Source organism: Rhea americana, unplaced genomic scaffold (assembly GCF_003343005.1).
Source record: "Rhea americana isolate MKP2758 unplaced genomic scaffold, rheAme1 scaffold_293, whole genome shotgun sequence".
NCBI classification, from domain to species: domain Eukaryota; kingdom Metazoa; phylum Chordata; class Aves; order Rheiformes; family Rheidae; genus Rhea; species Rhea americana.
This window is the reverse complement of record NW_028186416.1, coordinates 96,401-114,260: the sequence shown is the minus strand read 5'-3', so window position 1 is coordinate 114,260 and position 17,860 is coordinate 96,401. Positions and strand designations below refer to the sequence as shown.

The following is a 17,860-nucleotide window of genomic DNA, read 5'->3' as shown; positions in this document are numbered from 1 at the left end:
GAAAAGGATAATTAAAATTTTCTGATGCCCAGGAGTTATTTCCCTCATGGTACATTACCTATATTGGATAACTGGGAAATGCAGGCTATAGTGTTTACTTATGTAGATTYGGTTCAGATTATGAATCAGGATAATGCCTACACTGTAGTCTGAACCTTTATTGCAAACTGAGCCTTATTTCACAGGAGAAGATGGCAAATTTGTTCTGCAGACCTTAAGATGACTTGCTAATGCCTGTAAATATCTCAGTTATTTTATCTTCACTAGTGTTTTATCTCTAATTAGCAAACTTGATTATATTTCCTGCTCTGAGATGCAGAATGTAAAGTTCTGCTGTGGCCTCCAGCTGGAAAATGTTCAGAAGGGATGCAATGCACTTGTGTGCCTTGACATAACTCGTTATTTTCTATATAAAGRATAGAGCTAACTACAAAAGTTTGGCTTTAGCCTTCTGTTAAGGCCAGAAAACAAACATTGGTTTACTTACTTACTTTTGTCAAAAAGTAATTCAATGTAAAGTTCAGGTTTTGTAATTAAACCTGAGTTTAGATTGTGTCACCTGAGTCAGGGTGAAACAGGAACATTTCATGGTCCATTAGACTCCTTCAGTTGTTCTGTTTAAAATTGTAATTTTGTTATTTTCTAAGGAAGGTGAACAAAAATATCCCTGTTTAACCTTGCTTTTTTTACACTTCATGGAAGCTATGAAATATACCACGTGATGGCAAGATGAGCTTTTAACTTGAGTACTTAGGATTTTTTTCTTTTCTTATTTACTAAGAAAATAATTATTTCTACACATTAAAACAGAATTGTTATTGAGCGGAGGAGGTCACATTCTTTTTCACAGAGGAAAGAAAATTGAGAGAATAACAGATTATATTTACTAGAAAAGCAGGAATAGTGGATTCGGTCAATTTAGGCAAAAAAAAAAAAGAAAAAAGAAAAAAAAACTGTTAAGAGAGCTTACCATTTTTCATCAATAATAATGAGCTGGTTTATTCCTGCTAGCCATAGTCTGATATGCAGTGATGTAGCTTTCAAAATGTGTTCCTGAAAATCATTTTCCAGGCTTGACAGATTCCTTAATGTGGTTTGAATTTTAGGGCTTATAGAACCTTTTGATTTTTATAACAACACCTCTAATCCTCTTAAAGCGAATTATTTATCTCCTCTGCCTCCCCTTGCTCCCCTCTCCACCTCCAAGAAAGAAAAAATGAAAAAAAATCCAAGCCCAAACATGGTTATAAGATAGTTTCAGGTCAGTTCATATTCCTAGGCTAATTAAAAATAACATCTACATTAAGTTCACAAAGAGGTCAGAAGTAATTTAGTCAGTGATCTGTATGCTCTGTTTTGTGTCCGTGTGATCAAGTCACAGGAAGGGTCATGAGATTTAATTTTCATTCATGTGGTTAAAGCCTACTTCTTGAGATAATTGGACCTATTGGACTAGCTTGTCTTTCTGAGCTGGCAAGTATCTAAAACTAGGTATCGTGTCAGCAGCAAACCCCCGCCCCTAGCCTTGAAAAGAATGACAGAAAAATGAGGGAGACTCGGTCTTTGCATCAAATACATAAAATAACTACTTGATTTGTGTTTCATTTCTTCAATCGTACATTAAAATCAGGCTTACAAGCCAGGTTTTACTTGTCTTCAGGTGTATAAATTATTATTTTTTTTTTAACATATATGGATGCAGAAGAGACGGTGTTTTCAACAAAGCTAAGCTTGAGGGATGGAAAGGGTAATGTCCATACACAGTTCTTAAAGAATGAAGTACTTGTCATAGGGGGGATGTGTGAGGTATGATAGTGCACAACAAAAGTGATTTCACCTGTTATTGAAGCCATCTAGTATCTTTAATGTTCTTGTGGTACCTGGTACACTCCCCACCTCTAGCCTAAGACACAACAGGCCATTAAATTCTCTCCCCCTTAAAAATTAAACATTTATTTATTGAAAGAAGAAGACTAAGAATGCTAGTTAGGGGAGATAGAGAAGATGAACATCGCACAACCAAAAACAGCGAATATTTGGAGGTTATTACAGGAAAATACACCTGCTAGGATTTCATTCCTATAATAATATCCTGAATATAAGGTAAGATTCCATTTTTTTTTGTAACCCTTTCTTGCTTGCAGTCCAGCATTTCTTTTGTATTTGATTATGTCAAACTACAGATCAATAGATCACAACAAATCATTTTTATTTGGTGCCCTTTTGACTGATACTCAGTAATGATTAGAGTTCTCAGAACCAATACTGCTTGGATTTATACATGTTTTCTTATCAAATGTGTCTCAAATCTTTCTCTGTACCATTGAAGTTAGGCATAAAGATTAAAAATGTGCCACACGCAAATTAAGATTCTCATTAGATCTTTGTTTTCTGTGTATACATATGTATACATACAGGTGTGTGTATAGCACCTGTGGACACTGTTAGCACAACCATCTGCAGTGGTTGTCCCATGTGTTGCAACAGATGTGGCATGGCTCCCCTACTAGCTCTTTTCACAACAGAACCACTTCCATTGTGTTACTGAAATGAATATAAGTAACTTTTGCAATTGTTTTGGTTCCATGACAAGAATATTTGCCATGAGGCTTTTCACATATCTCTACAGAAGAAAAGCTTTGTATCTAAATAGCATTCTTTTGAGTTTTCCTGAAAGGCTGTAGTTGGATCTCCAGCGCTTTCCTTCGTTTGGCACATCTTTCACAGGCTAATTAACTGGATTTCTCAGACTTTGTATGTTTTGCCTTGACGACTGCAGTTGGGCACCTAATGGGGGTTTTGATTGTCATCTTAGGTCTTTAAATTGCAACAATTGAAAGCACAGCTTAGAGTAATTGTTTGGTGCTTTCTTCATGGAGTGATTGTGTATGTGTGACAAAACCGGTTGTATAAATCTGTATTTCCCAACTAAAACCTAGGAATTTTCTTTAGTAAATTTATATGAGGTAAACACCTTTTGTTCTTTTAATATAGAAAGGGTTGCTCTCTTACAGTTTGCTGGAACTTTATCAGATGGTTTGGGAAAGACAATGGATAACAGACATCAAACCGAACGAGAATACATTCGATATCATGCTGCAACTAGTGGAGAACATCTTGTTGCTGGAATCCATGGACTTGCGCATGGTAACTTCAACTGTAATTTTATCTCCTTTTATCTCTCAGTAGAGTAATGAGGAGATTAAAAAGAAGAGGACATTATATTTTGTATTACTTGAGTGCCAAATGTTAAAATGCAAAATGATGATGTTGGACGGTGACTTTCCCATGCTTGCTTTCAGTTTACTGAAAAACTGAGTTTACTAAGAATTAGAACAGCAGTTTAAAGTATCATTTCACCGTTCTTGTTCTGTATTTTTTTCCTTTGTTTTTGTTTTATAAGTCTACTGAAAGTTAAGATAATGATTTTGAGTAAAAGACAGTGGACTAGTCTTAATTTGGCCAAAATTTCACAACCATTTAGTTCATGATTTATCTGCTGAAGTAAGTTGAATCAATGCAAGCCAAATTTAAATCAGATATTTACATTTTACATCATCTTAGCTGTGTTTGTTTAAATGTTATTCTTTTAGTGCATCTGTTGCAGATTGTATAAAGGTAAAGTCTTGGTTTCACCAAAACGTAGTTTTTTCTGGGATGAGCAGAAAGCCTGTTATACTGGAGAAATGGTTCAGCTCTATCTCTGGAGTCACTCTGTTACTGCTTTTGTGATGAAGATGACTGACTTCAGAGACACTTTCTCAGTCCTTTGGTCCCTTTCATATTTAATTCTAATAGTAAAGGTATAATGGAAGCCTGGCAGTCTTGTGATGAAGAGTCTATGGGGAAATTTAAGTGGATCATGAGAGAGGTCTCTTTAAAGATCTGTCTCATAACATTATGTTGTAAAGACTGGTATAAATTATGTTGGCAGAAATACATGAAATCTGAAACATGTCAGTGTTTACTGAAGAGCCAATTAAAAGTATTTTACTGTGCCATTTATATCCATTAATTAGCAAGACTGTTCTAGTCTTAAGTCTATGTTTTTGGTTTTTTTTGTTTCCTGTTTCCTTGTTTTTCAAAGAGGCAAATAAGTGTTAAATCCTGTCTGTTTAAATTCAGACATTAACAATAAGCTATAGTTGCGTAGAAGCAATTTAAACACCATGTGCTTCTCAGATTTGCAAGTTAGATTCTACTTGGTCTATGCTTTAAACGTACATAGTACCTGCCTACAAGAAAGCTACAGAATCAGATGGTGGAAAGCATTTTTAAGTGGGGCATTAAAGCCAGTTCACCACAAATCATGGAATCATGGAGACGGGATGTTTTTAAAGCACATCCTCAGATGTTATACAGTGTTCCAAGTTTTTTGAAGCCTCAGTAGGTTCTTCATTTCTTCTGAGCACTCAGATTCTAAGTGGCACTCGTTCAATATAAAGATTTGCTATGTCACAGTTAACCACGTAATGCCAGTTCAAAGTAGTTTACTTTTTCTGGTGAAGAAATTAAGTTTGTCATTTTCTATCTCAAACTGTGTAGGCCTTTGTGGAATTGGATTTTGTCACGTTGCAAGTAACTCTCTCAGGAACAGATGAGGATTGTTTATGTAAATAAAACTTGGAAATAAAATAGTACAGAAATATAGAATAATATACACATTAAATTGATTAAAACTTGTTCTGTGGGATGTTATTATGTGTATGTATGTAAATATTATATAGGTAAATAATTTATAGATGCTTACACATACACAGTATAAAATTACAAGGTAATACAATCGGTTTTGAAATAGTTTTTGTATTATTTGAAAAGCACAATGCATCCCTGTCAAGTTTGAAAGTAAATCATTTAGGCATACAGCATCAACTGTAGCAAGAATATGTATTTTGCTTTATTTTTAGAGGCAATACTTTTGGCCTGTTTGCTGTTCTTGTCTCTGCTAGGTATCATTGGAGGATTGACAAGCGTAATAACTTCAACAGTTGAAGGTGTGAAAACAGAAGGAGGTGTCAGTGGTTTCATTTCAGGCCTTGGGAAAGGGCTAGTTGGCACAGTAACCAAACCAGTGGCTGGAGCTCTGGATTTTGCATCAGAAACGGCACAGGCAGTGAGAGACACTGCAAGTCTAAGTGGCCCCAGGTCAGTGAGCAGTTTATATTTCCAATCAGTAATATTTTTAAAATGCATACTGCAATACCTATTGCTGTTTCCAATCTGATGATCTTTCTTGGCTCTACTGGAACTGTAATTTAATCAGATGTATTGTGTACTATTAGTGTCGTGTCCCATTTTATTCAATTTGCTTTTTCTTTAAAACGTAGCATTTGTTGATAAGCATTTGTTGACTGATGAAATTGGCACAGAAAAGCTGTAAGGTAAGATAGGAAATTTTAAACTATTACATCAGATTAAGGGAAATACTTAAAAAGCCTATTCGTAGTAAGATTAAACTTCACCTTGGAATCTTCATGCAAAGTTGAAAAGGAAACATTTTTTCCCTCTCCTCTACCCCCAGCATCCATTGAACTGTGTAAGAAAGAAATTCTTCAGAAGCTTGAAGAGTTTCAGAATCAATATAGTGTCATTACCTTCTAATTTTCCTTTTATAGGATAGTTCTCATTCACAAAAAGTGTGAAGTGTGAATGTATGCCTTTTGTGCACGTGCTCATCTGTTTACTCTTAGGTATATGGATGCTAAGTGTCACCACATCTGGACAGATGTTTAGGCTTCCTTCCTGTGTTCAGTAACTAGCGTAATGTTGATGATTGTTTAAAGTAAATGAATATTCATTAGTGCTGACCATGAATGTGGGAGAGGGAAAGAGCATAAACTCTAAGAAGGCTGCTCTGAGAGAAGACTCCTACTCTTTGTGGCCAACAGGAAATTACTTTATATGATGGTACTGTGCGTTTCAAGAAATCTTGCTATTGTATGCAAGATCCTGTGTGCTAAAGGAATGGGAAAAACAATAGTAAGTATATTTTATTTCTAGGGAGTTTAAAGGAAAATGCCTGCAAACCGTTGGGGTTTCTGGTTATTTTGTTGTCTTGTTTGGCTTTTCCATTTCCTGTGTTTTATTATGCCACAATGGGAATCCTGAAATGTCTACCATCAGTGTTTCAGTAAGAGACAATAAGCTTGATGAAGTGTAAGTGAGGTGCAAGAAACTTCCAAGGATGAACCTAGATGTTTACTTTGTTGTGAAAGCGGAAGTGTTCACCTATATATGTCTCATGTTATTTGGTGCTTAGTTTGATTTGCAAAACCAAGAGGTCAAGGATTAAAATTGGTAAGTAAATACGCATACTCAAAGTTATTCTACTAGAACTGTAACAGTGCATCTCCAAAAAAATCAGATTTACTATTTTGCTTTTTCTTTTTTGCTTGCATATATCTTTGTTCTGTAGCTGTGCAGGTTTTTTGTTTTGTTTTTCTTGGGTGTTTTTTGTTTGTTTGTTTTGTTTGTTTGTTTTAAATGGGGATGGGGAGAACAGAACACCTAGCTAAGTATAGTTAATTGTTGCATGAGTTGAGCTGTGTTTTGATTAGTGTGTTTCAAGATGCACATATACTTAAAATTCATGTTTTGAAATGCTTATGAGGTACAAGCCTATATGCAGTAATGATGTTTTCAGTAGTTGTGAAACTAGAAGCAACTGGGAAAGGGAGACCACAGGAACCTTATCTGTAGCTTGCATGCCTTTGCAACACATTTCCCTTGCACTTGTTAGCTGACAGTTCAGAGAGGAGGTTAGGACAGTTGAGCTGAACCACATTTGATCTTCCACTGAATTTTGAAATACTATCATAGACCAGTATTGTGAAATGATTTTCATCCTTACGCACTTTTCACAAACATAAAGATTACATAGAAGCTTTGTATTACAGCCAGTGTTCTATGAAAAGGCTCTGATGCATCAACAAGTTAAAAATCAAAAAGAAAAACCATTCTCTCTAATTTGGAGAACTGTGTGTGTTTTGAAGAGTTGAGGGATATGTGGAAGGGAGTTATGTTGCTTTTCCAGTTTACAAAATCTGATCAAAGCTTACTTTGAATCAGAAGACGAATGTACTTCAGAATTCTTAGATAATGTGTGTGTGTGTGTGGGGGGGGGGAATCTTTAAGCAATCCTGCACCTGTGTTTTGGTTTTGTTTGTGTTTTGATCTTTTTTTTTTTTTAAGTGCTTATATAATCAAGGAATCAAATTATTCTTCTCGGGGCTTAACGCACAACAAAGCATTTGGACTTTTTTTTTTTTTTGCTTGCTGTGTACCAGTATCCCCCTGTTGCATTCGTTAACTGTTCAGATATGTGTGGTTTGGAATCAAAATAAAATAGTGGTCCAAACTGAAGTTGCTGGCTCAGATTGAATTTTCTGTTTAAGTACACTGGGCCATGTAGACTCTTCCAAAATAAAGATCCAAAACCAGTCAAGCCTGATGGAAAATAAGTTTATGGCGTTAACTGCTCTCAAATGTAGTTCTGAACAATTTAACAATGTGAGTCAATAAACATGGCAACAGCCCTCTCAACCTTATTTTGAGACTGATAGTGTATGAGCAAGTCTCAGATACTGGTGCAAAGCTGAGTCAACCAGTTAATTTTAACTGCGTTTAAATGGCATGGTACATAACCATAATCATTTGGAATTCTCTTACTATATGGTTGCAGTTCACTCAAAAAAAAAAAATCAGAAATTAAGTTGCTTGATTTTAGCTATTAGAACGGTTTTCCAAGAGATGAGAAATTTTAATTGAAACTGTAGGTTTTCCTAAAAGACACATTCTAATTCCATTCCACTGCATGTTAATAGGAAAATGTGGGGTAACACTCTGCAGCCTGTGTTACTTGAGTGATCATGTGAGTTGGCCGTAAGATTTTTAGCTTTAAAATTTATTGATTTGTGTTGGGACTTACTGAGCTAGCACAAATTTGATGTTTGGAGCCCCTAACAAGCAGGGCTGGAAATGAAGAAATAAAAAAAATATAGAAGAAACAAAATGTGGTATGTAAGGCATAATTAATCCTGTGGTAGGCTTTCTCAAATAATGCATTACAAAGTGTGTTCTCAAGATTTTCTTACTTTGAAGATAAAATTAAATATTACTTAGTACAGAACCAGGACACCATTGTGTATTTCACAAGCTCTGTCCTTGGACCTGGTCCAGATCTGATTTCAAGGGTCCTCACACTAATGTCAATGATGATACTCTGGCAAAGCAGACATTATTCTTTTGGTAAACTCTTCCCAAGATTTACCTAGAAACCCGAGGAATATATTTATCAGCTAGTACTCATTGCATTGTATAAATCTGGAAATGCTCCTTTATCAGTCTAATCTGTAAATGATTAGGGCAGCGTGATTTCCTGCAGATCTTTTTTTCTTTTTTTTCCCCTCCCCCCACCATGAGAAAACAGACCTTTATTATTAATTRATTTCTCAAATTATGTTTTCCTTTTGTGCAAGTGTCTCCTGCTTCTGTGCCTCCCTGTTAGATGGCTGTAGACACTTRCTTTTCCTCAGTTAGTTCCACCTCCCAACGTTAGTCACCGTAAAGTTAAAGTTGCTTTTATGGGTTTACATTTTTCTGTCATTAGTCCATCCAGAATTTTACTGCTTTTGTTGTGCTACTTTGAAATTCCTCCGTCTGTAAATTCCCATCAGCATTGTGTGAAAAGGGACCGTCATCTCCCTGTTCTGTGACAAGCTGTGCTCTTCAAGTCATCCAAAATTGTGCTGGCTGGTTTTACTGCCATATCGCATTGCAAACTGATGTCCATGTTTCTGCTTATTATTTTCCCCTCAGACCTTTGTTTTTGTTGTTTTGTTTTACTGCTTTGCAAAGATCATCTTGTCATTTACTATTTGTGTTCTGGATTATTTTTCCCAAGATAAACTGGGTTGCAGTTTTTTAAGTTGAATCCCATTTCATTTCCTGCCATATTTCTAACCTCTGCAGATTCTTTAGTGCTTCAGTGTCCTCACTGGAGTTTTAAACGCCTCTTAGTTATTGTCCTCTGCAAATATAATTTTACATGCTGCTTTTACCAGATCTTTGAAGTAAATCAAGCTTAGTTTTGTGCCCACACATCTTGCAGCATCTTGGTAGACACTTCTCCCCATTTAACTGAGTGATTGTAGGGTGTGTGTGTTGTGGGTGTTTTTTTGTTTTTTGTTTTTTTGTTTTTGTGTGGGTGGTGGTAGTGGAAGTAACTTATCAAACCACAGCACCAGTGCCTTTTGAGTATAAATACTTTTATCTCAAAACGTTGTTAAGGTTTAGATGAGAATGTAGAGGGTTGCCTAGTGGAACAGTGTTGCAGTTTCGAGATAGGAGGCCATAGTCTACCATGGATATGATTTCACTTCCTGAGGGGATCTCAGTTCCTGACAGTGGTAGGAATTTTCAGATGCCAAGTAAGTGTAGTCCTTTCAAGATTGGTTTGCACATTCACTCCTCCTGTCTACTTCCCCTTAGAGCCCTATGCAAGGAACTTGAACAGTAGAGGCATCTTGATTCCTCTGGTTTCCAGAGTGCCCAAGGCCATGAAAGGTGGGGATGGAGTGCAGCGCAGCCCCACAYGCTTCATTACGCTTTGGAATCTCTGTATACTCGCACAGTGACTAATTCTTAAAAAAAAGTCCTTAGTCCTAGACTTTGCTATCTCGGAAAAAGAAAAAGGAAGGAAAAACAAACCACACGTATGTAGTTTACAGAGCAATAAATAATTTCTTCTGTATGTTATTCTGTCTAAGATCCAGAAAGAAAGGACAGCAGAGTTGGGACAAATCTGTGTGTGTGAGAAATACACTGGCTGCAATATTGTAACTGGAAAGAAGCGAAGGGAAAAGCAGCTTTTTCTTCTCTCCACCTCTTTCCCCTTTCCTCCTCCCCCTTCTCCCCATTGACACACTGACATCTCACAATTTGTTCCCTTTGCCATCCCCCTCTAGGACAAAGAGTTGAAGAATAATTACTTGAGAGCACAGCCTCTGTTTTTCACAATAAAGCAGGATTAGCTATGCATGGTTGAACAAACTAGGCCTGATGCGTGCAGTTCTTCTGATTCTGCAATCCACAGGACGCAGCTTAAAAACAACAAAACTTAAAAATGTTCGAATAGCTTCGTATTATTTTAATGTAGAGTCTATAATCCTAGAGCCTCATGTATAGAAATCTCATGGAATTTCCAGAACAATACATTTCATTCTATGAAAGCATTGTTCACTGCTCATCACCCAGCAGAAGTCCAGATGAACGGGAGAATGCAAACTCCACATTAACACATCCCTCTTCCCTTCCTCTTTAGAGGGTGTAAATGGACTTAAGTTGGTTCTGGCCATATAGCAAACTGTAACACCTCTGTATGCATTACTGTAAATACTTTGCTTTAATTCTGAAAATTTTTTTTCTAGAAGAAAAATTTCTTGATTAGTAAATACCATTCATGTCTAGAATATTTGTGAAGTCAATTGTCTTTACAGTTGACTGTCCTCCTTTTTTGAACTTGCCCTGATTTAACTACTCAGTTTGAGTGAGGGAATAAAATCACAGTGTTTGGAGCTATGGCAGCTACATAATACTTTGCTAATATTGTATAGGTGCAATTACTTTAACATTTGCTGTATGATTATTTTTAAGAAATAGGCTTTAGAAAAAAATCATCAGTTACTGGCCTGGGTTACAGAGTATTTAATGCACAATGTAAGGCATCTTTGAGTTAATTCATTATTTCTGATTAGYCTCTGGAGCTTGCTAGCTAGACTTTGGCAGCAGGATTCAAGATAGGCAAACATGAAAACAAAGACCCGTGCGATTTTTAAAAAGACACACCTTCAATTTGAAGGGTGTTCGTAGGATGTAAAGGATGTTAAGGAAGCTGTTCATTAGAACTTTGTTTTTGCAATTAACTTCCATTTTGGTGCAGTCTGCATACTAGCAAAGAGGTTTTAGCCCCTCTGAATTCTAATACTATATGCTAAGGCTTTAATTAAGACTTGTGTAACTTCTTGTTCCAGACCTTTTGCCATGCCATGCCAGAATGTATTCCTGTTGTTAAAATTGAACAGTAGCTTGGTTTTTCTATCATTGCTGCATTCACCATTGGGAGACTTATGAGGCACTGAAATGTGATTCTAGTAAGCATCTACTTTGTATGTAATATTAGTGTTTAATTTGTCATTTAAGGGCAGAAAGATATGCTCATCGAATACAGACCCTTGGGTAAGGGGCAGAAATAGCCAGGAGCACCGGAATGGAGTGTTGTGCAGGGAAGACAGATGAGTGGAAAAGGAAACATTAAGTAACTGAATAATGCTGAGTAGTTAGTAAAGCGTAGTGTGCAACTGCATCTTTCTTCAGATGTCCATTCATGATTGTCAACAAATAGTTTTGAAAAGAKGAATACAGTTCTTGCTATGGTAGTCCCTGCAAAAAGTAAAATACTTACTAGCGTCCTGAAGCTACAGCTAGGGGCAGGTGTGTTTGAATGGTACAGCATCAAGCAAAAGTTGCATGGTTTTCACGTTAAACAAAAGACAGTTGCTGTAGCTGGGATCAGAACAGGGACTGAATTAAACTTCATTGTATAAAATAACTGGTTTGGAAAAAGTTGTACAGAGATGCAAACTTGAACTGTCTTGTCTTAAGCAAGTGATCGGAGTCTTATTCTTATAAAAGCCACTTATTACTCAAGGCTTCCTTGAGAAATTTTGTGGCAAGCACTTTGACGGCTTCAGTATGGACAGTAAGCTAGKGTAGCATCATTTCTGACAAAACTGGATCAACCCATTCAGTGACTTAAGTTATCTGGATCCCTTAAGCAGGTCATCTTATATTTGAAAGARTAACTTTTAAAGGATAAAAAAGCATTTCAGCTGTGAAACTAAGTTTGTGAGGAAAAAGCATTATAGAAACTCTAAAACTCTCTAAAAACATTAGAGCAGTCTCATATGAAGGGAAGCAGATGAAAACAGGCATCAGGGCTACACTAGCTCATTTTCAAGTGCTGTACTTTTGAAGAGGTGAAAGTTGACCCCTTTGGGAACAGGCAGACATTTGGAAGTCTGGAAACTCGTATTTTCTGGTTAGGTTAAATCAGTGCACTGTTATATAGGCCTGTTGTTATCTGTAAGAAACTTCTGCAATTAAACTCTCTTCTGAAAAGCTGAAAAGAGGTTTTAAGCCCCTTGACGGATTTATTCCACTAGTTAAACTTTACATGACACTTAAGAGGAGGACTCCATTCACCCCACAAAATACATTCCATTACAGTGTGCCCTTTTGCAGTATTTAGCTATTGATTTCCCTATGATTTTGGTTAATCTAGATACGAATATTTTCAAGAAAATGAGTTTTTCTTCCATTTAAATGTGCACCTTTCCTTAAATATGTTTGTATTTCTAGAGCCTGCRTATTTTACTGAGTTACCTTGTATTTCAGCAAGTGCTTTTGGACACAAAGTCTCAAAAGTAAAGCAGACACCTTTGCTGTTTTGTATGTTTGCTGTATGTCTGGCATTTGTTTTTTAGATCCTTCCTTATTTAGAAGGCTCTCCACTAAGTGCTGTTGCTTTCTCTGCGTATTCCACGTCATAGTTTTCTTGGTTTTAGATAATTGGACAAATTACATAGATTAATGGACTATAGATTTAACTGGTCTGCAAGGATGTGAATCATTTGCAAGCTTATCTTCCAGAATGGTACTGGAGAGGGTTTGAAAAACTAGATTCATCTGTTAGCAACAGCAGAACAAACTAAAAAGTCAACGAAGATCAGGCAATTAAGTATTCAGAGTTTCCATTCAGAAATCTACTTGCTTGGAAWTAGGTGGGGTAAGTGAAAAACGTATGCACACCAGAAACAAACATTATTCAAAAACAGTTGTCTCGGTTGGAATGTACCGGGACAAATCATCAGAATGCACTAAACCAGTCAGACTTGATCCCCATTCTTGAAAACACGTCACACACGCTCTGCAGGAGTTTTTAAGCAACTTCTGGCCTTGTTACTAGTATTTTCAGTTTATAAAAACAGCAGAAAAGATGAAACTGGTGTTAATGCAATAGCAATACTGTGTTTTATTTATTTAAAGCACAATGGATGGACTCACCAGTGCAGTGGCTTTATCACCTCATGTCCAGGTGTACGTTTGTTGCCCCAAAGGGGTCAAGTCTAGCACAGTATGTCTAGGGCAACTTTCTTGAAGTAATTTTTACTAGTCTTTCTTGCATCAATGAAGGTGAAAATAGGCTATCAGCGCAGTACAGCAAGTACATGGGTGTCTTCCATTATAATCAATAAGAGGACAAATGACAGACCATGACAAGAAGTATGTACTGTGAAGCAGTCCTTACAAATAGCTATCTCAATGTCGTATTGCTACTCTTTAGTCCTTGTGGCTTTCCTTGTACTTACCCATTTCTCTTGCATGCATTTGCCACAGCGTGCTTCAGTCGCCCTTCCATTCACTCCCACTCCAGATGATTTTTGACTTGGGATCACTTTAAATGTTTCTTTACATCCCTCAATTCATGCCCTGTATCAGGAAGTGTCYTTTAATTGCTGCAATACCTAGGCTTTTACTAGAGAGAATCTAAAGGTGGGCTTTCTCCTTTCTGAACCAAACTTGTGTAGGAAATGCCTCTCATATATGAAGTGAAGCCTTTTCTTCCTTCCTATGTACTGTATTTCCAGTAGTACTAGTTTTGTGTTACAAGAATTACTTCATACACCTTCCTGCTAAGCATAAAAATGATGGCCTCAGATTGTCTGAAGTTTCTGCACGTTTAAAATGGTTGAACCAGTAAAACATGCTGATGGACAGGTAATACTGTTTATACTGCTAGGATTTGTATTCTCATGTTATAAGATACTGCATTRCTTTATAACTAATACTGCTTTCATACGTGTGGCAAGCCAGATTAGTTTATTTTAGGTTTATATTTATGTAGTAATTACAGGCTTACTTGAAAGCAGTTGACCTTCTGGCAAGGAATGTGCTATGTACTGCTTACCCTGTTTACCTGTTAGCAGACAGACTTTTTTCCTTTGTTGCTAACAGCAAGTTCTTGTGTTCAGTCCTAGTCCCGAGTCGGTATATGGGAGCCCAGGGCCTGCTGGGATAGGGTTTTACACTTGTGCTGTCCTTTTGCCCTTCCACTGAACTCTCTTCATTTCAGTCATGAGCAAACAGTCAGTGCCTGAACTAACAACCCTGCAATCCTCCAAAGCACGCCTCGCTTACAGTACCAAAGGGAGGCCCGCGTGGGCCGGCCCAAGCCAAGGAATGCAGCTTCGGGGTTCTGCTCCATAAATTTAACCAGCACGACAAAAAGGAGATAATATGAGCTTTCGTGATGATCTGAAAGGGGGAGGTTTGTGTCCCATTGATTGCGGTCTGGCCTACTGCCAGGCCCCAAGCCTGACCGACAGTTGAACCATATCGTTAAGGCGTGTAATACAGCTCAAGTCTTGTACAGCAGCCAATGAGTACATATCCAGAGGGCAAAAGTTTATAAAGAGTTGAGGCTGTCCTGTTTAACCCTCTCACACTGCATGTAATATATACTGCTGCCATTCAGAAATAGTCACATTACTATTTAGAATGTAAACCTTCAACTTTTTTTACTTGGAAAAAATACGTGTGTGTCTGATTTTTAATGTGCAGCAGATTTATAAAGTGATCTGAGGGGGGAAAAAAAAAGCATGTAAAACTGATCCTTAAAAAGAAAAAAAAGCCAAGACTCACAGCTCTTTTTCAATACTGTTTTATCCGTAGTTAGTTCCTTTTTTGTTCAGAGGTATCTTCTGGATTGTTGTACAAGGTCTTTCATACAGATGGAGTTATTTATTGCCTTGATGTCACCTCATTTAGTATGTGGCTGGTATTTTTATGGATAATTTTTTTTGCCTAATGTTGCTGTTAACATGTGGAAGGCTCTTTATCAGTTTTGCCAGTTGATTTAGATCATTCTTGCAACCGTTAACTTTAAAAATCATCTTTCTCTTTCAGTTAAGTTTGTGGTCAAGGGCTTTGCTGTGCTGCTTGCAGCACGACTTGTGCTAACTGAAAAATACATGATGGAGTCTGTAGAAAACATGAATACAGTCAACATAGTCCACTTCACTAGCCYTTCACGCAGGCCTAGCAGTTAATATTTTTGTTTTGGATAGGAGCTAGTGGTTGCTTTCCCAGGAAGGATTTGCTTTCCCAGGAAGGTAAGAGCGTAATTTGGAAACACTTCTGTTAAATTAAAATTCAAATGATCGTGTTCACTGTTACTACAAAGAGCATTGCTTACCAGCACTGATTGAGTTTTTGACGAGACCACTATATATATATGTGAGCACAGAAATAAGACTAATGTTCCCTCAGTAAATGGAACTGCCCTGCCCTGCCTCTGCCAGTAGACTATATTCAGAGGTTTTAAGAGAAAGATTAAATAATTCACACATTTTCTCACTTAAAAACATGCTATTGTAGCAGAATCTCTCTTGACCTTACACTGTGCCCTGAGGCATAGCAACTTTATGGCCCTGGTAACTTTAATATTCACTAAAGGCAAGTTCAGCTCATGTTGTTGAAATAGGTGTTTGCAAAAAAGCCCTGCTAAGAACTGTATCTTTTGACTTGAATCAGAAGGTGAGTGGGAGCATTTTTCAACGGATTTGTAAGACAGGAAACGCTAATGTGACAACTCGAGTAACATCACTCTATAATCAGTACAAGAGCTTGGGAGAAACTGGAAACTGAGATGGCAGTGTTACATTTTTATGTACTTCTTAAGCTTAATGATATCAAAGTACTTGAGAAAGAGTTTCTGCAGAACAAAACAGTCGGAGATGGATCCACACTGTATGACTGAGGTAAGTGGCATGCAGGTGGCCGGTATGCTAGCAGGTGGAAACTTATGCAGATGCTATCAGCTGGGTGAGTTCACCTGCTGTTCTCCTGTTTTTAAAAAAGTGACATGTGATGCCCTAATTCTAAGAAATCAGAATTAAGTTCTCACTTCCTTTTGAACATGGACTGTGAAGAGATTTAATACAATCATAAGCACATGAATAGCATTCAATTTTGGTTTGATCTTGTGTACGGAAGAAAATGGGGGAGGGAGGTAATTTCATCTCCAGGAAGCTGGCAGGAACAGCCTACACGATAAAGTTGCTTCTTCAGCATGCTATAGTTCTCTGAAAAGCGTATTGGGTCAGCTAAAGGTCTTCAGCATCTGAGCTGGTAGATCCCCCAAAAGAGGAGGGATTTGACTGTAAGTGGGAGGTTTTAGCCCTAGGCATCACTTGTTTGCATGTTTCTGCCCAAAACTAGCATTTTGGGAGCACTCTAACAAGTACAATATATTCCACGCATTTGCTGGAATAAACAGTGCCTATGAGCTTCCTCAGATATGCAGTCAGCGGGGAGCTGTCTGGCTCATGATTTTAAACATTTTGTAGCTAGTTCAGATATTCTAATGCCAAATCCAACACTTGGACTGAATGCACTGCATGTGCATTTGAAAACGCACCTTAAAAGCATGTGTGCCTGAACTGGTGAATGAATTCCATGGTAGAGCTGTGCCAACTCTCTAGGTTCAGGTGGCAGGACTTCAAGAAATCATCTTCATAAACTTTTGCTGGGAACTGTACCCGCAGTGCCCAACAATGCAAAAGAGGCAACTGTACTTTTTAGCATTACCATCTGCTAGTAGTCAAAATGCAATTTATGAAATACAAGTTTCCRTAGGTTCCCTGAAATAAGGCACGAATCATTTAATGTTCATCCTCTCAGATGCAGAAAACTGACACACTGAAAATAATGCTACATGTCCCCTTTTGCTCCCTGCAGGCATAGAACATTCCTGCTTATCTCAACAGTTCACCGTTTTGATTTTAGTGATGGCTGTGTCAGTAATAGGGTTTTCTCTTGCTGCTTCGATCTTTGGGGAAGTTGAAGTTCCTTAAGTTGTTATATTTTGATTGATAATTTGGGGTTTGATACTGAGGATACTGAAAGATAAAGCAGCAGTAACACAAGCTTTGAATCTGTATGTAGTTTTATTAAGACTTCCATTTCAAAGCGGTCTAGGTACACTTTAAGGAAAATTTTTAGATCCAGGAAACATTAAAAGATGAGTCAGTTATTTTCAAAAACACTATATACTTCTCTTCACCTAGCAGTAATTCTATCTAGGTATCTAGAGAAAATGGTAAACATGTATTTGCAGAATAATGACTTGGTGAAATGTGTGACATCTCTTGCTATAAAGCTTTTTTCTAAGTTGTTAAGTAATTATCACTGGGACATACCTGAACACCTTCCTTACATCACTGGGTCAGTGATCTGTTTGATCACAAAGCTTTTGACTTAGAACTGGTCAACGTGAATTCCGTGAACTGTTAAACAGAAGCCAGCCAATTAACACTGTTGTAGTAATGTAAGCGTTTCAGTTAATGTGCATACAGCCATCAGAAGTAAGATTCTCCAGTGTTCAGCTTTGTCTGAACAGTGAAGAACTACCCTGTGTGCCTCAACCTCCTGACACCATTTCCAGTCTCTTTGTGTCCCCGTTCAGCAGCACTCTTCCCTGCTGTGACCAGTAGGCACGAGGGCATTTCTGTCTTGTGTTGCCTTTGTGTGCTTATTAAAAAAGAATCAGCAAATCTGTTGAGTGCACATTTAACATAACACAGATGTGGGCACACCACTGCTCATTCCGCTTTACAAATTTTCAGCTTTTTGCATTTCATCAGTGTTGCTTATTATTTACAGAATGTAACTTGAGACAGTAGAACAAATTTGTAGTTTAAAAAAAAAAAAAATCAAGTAGTGTGGAATGTTATTAGCTGTC

At 37.4% G+C, this 17,860-nt stretch overlaps 1 protein-coding gene across 8 annotated transcripts in view; it reads left to right on the top strand.

The window, feature by feature from the left end:
• Positions 1-17,860, top strand: part of VPS13D (vacuolar protein sorting 13 homolog D) — a 113,834-nt gene that overhangs the window by 84,501 nt on the left and 11,473 nt on the right. For all 8 annotated transcript variants that reach the window (XM_085309158.1, XM_085309160.1, XM_085309157.1 and 5 more), the window contains 2 exons: positions 3,015-3,147; positions 4,950-5,145. In XM_085309158.1, coding sequence (XP_085165284.1) covers positions 3,015-3,147; positions 4,950-5,145 — 329 coding nt within the window. The remainder of the gene's footprint in view (positions 1-3,014; positions 3,148-4,949; positions 5,146-17,860) is intronic.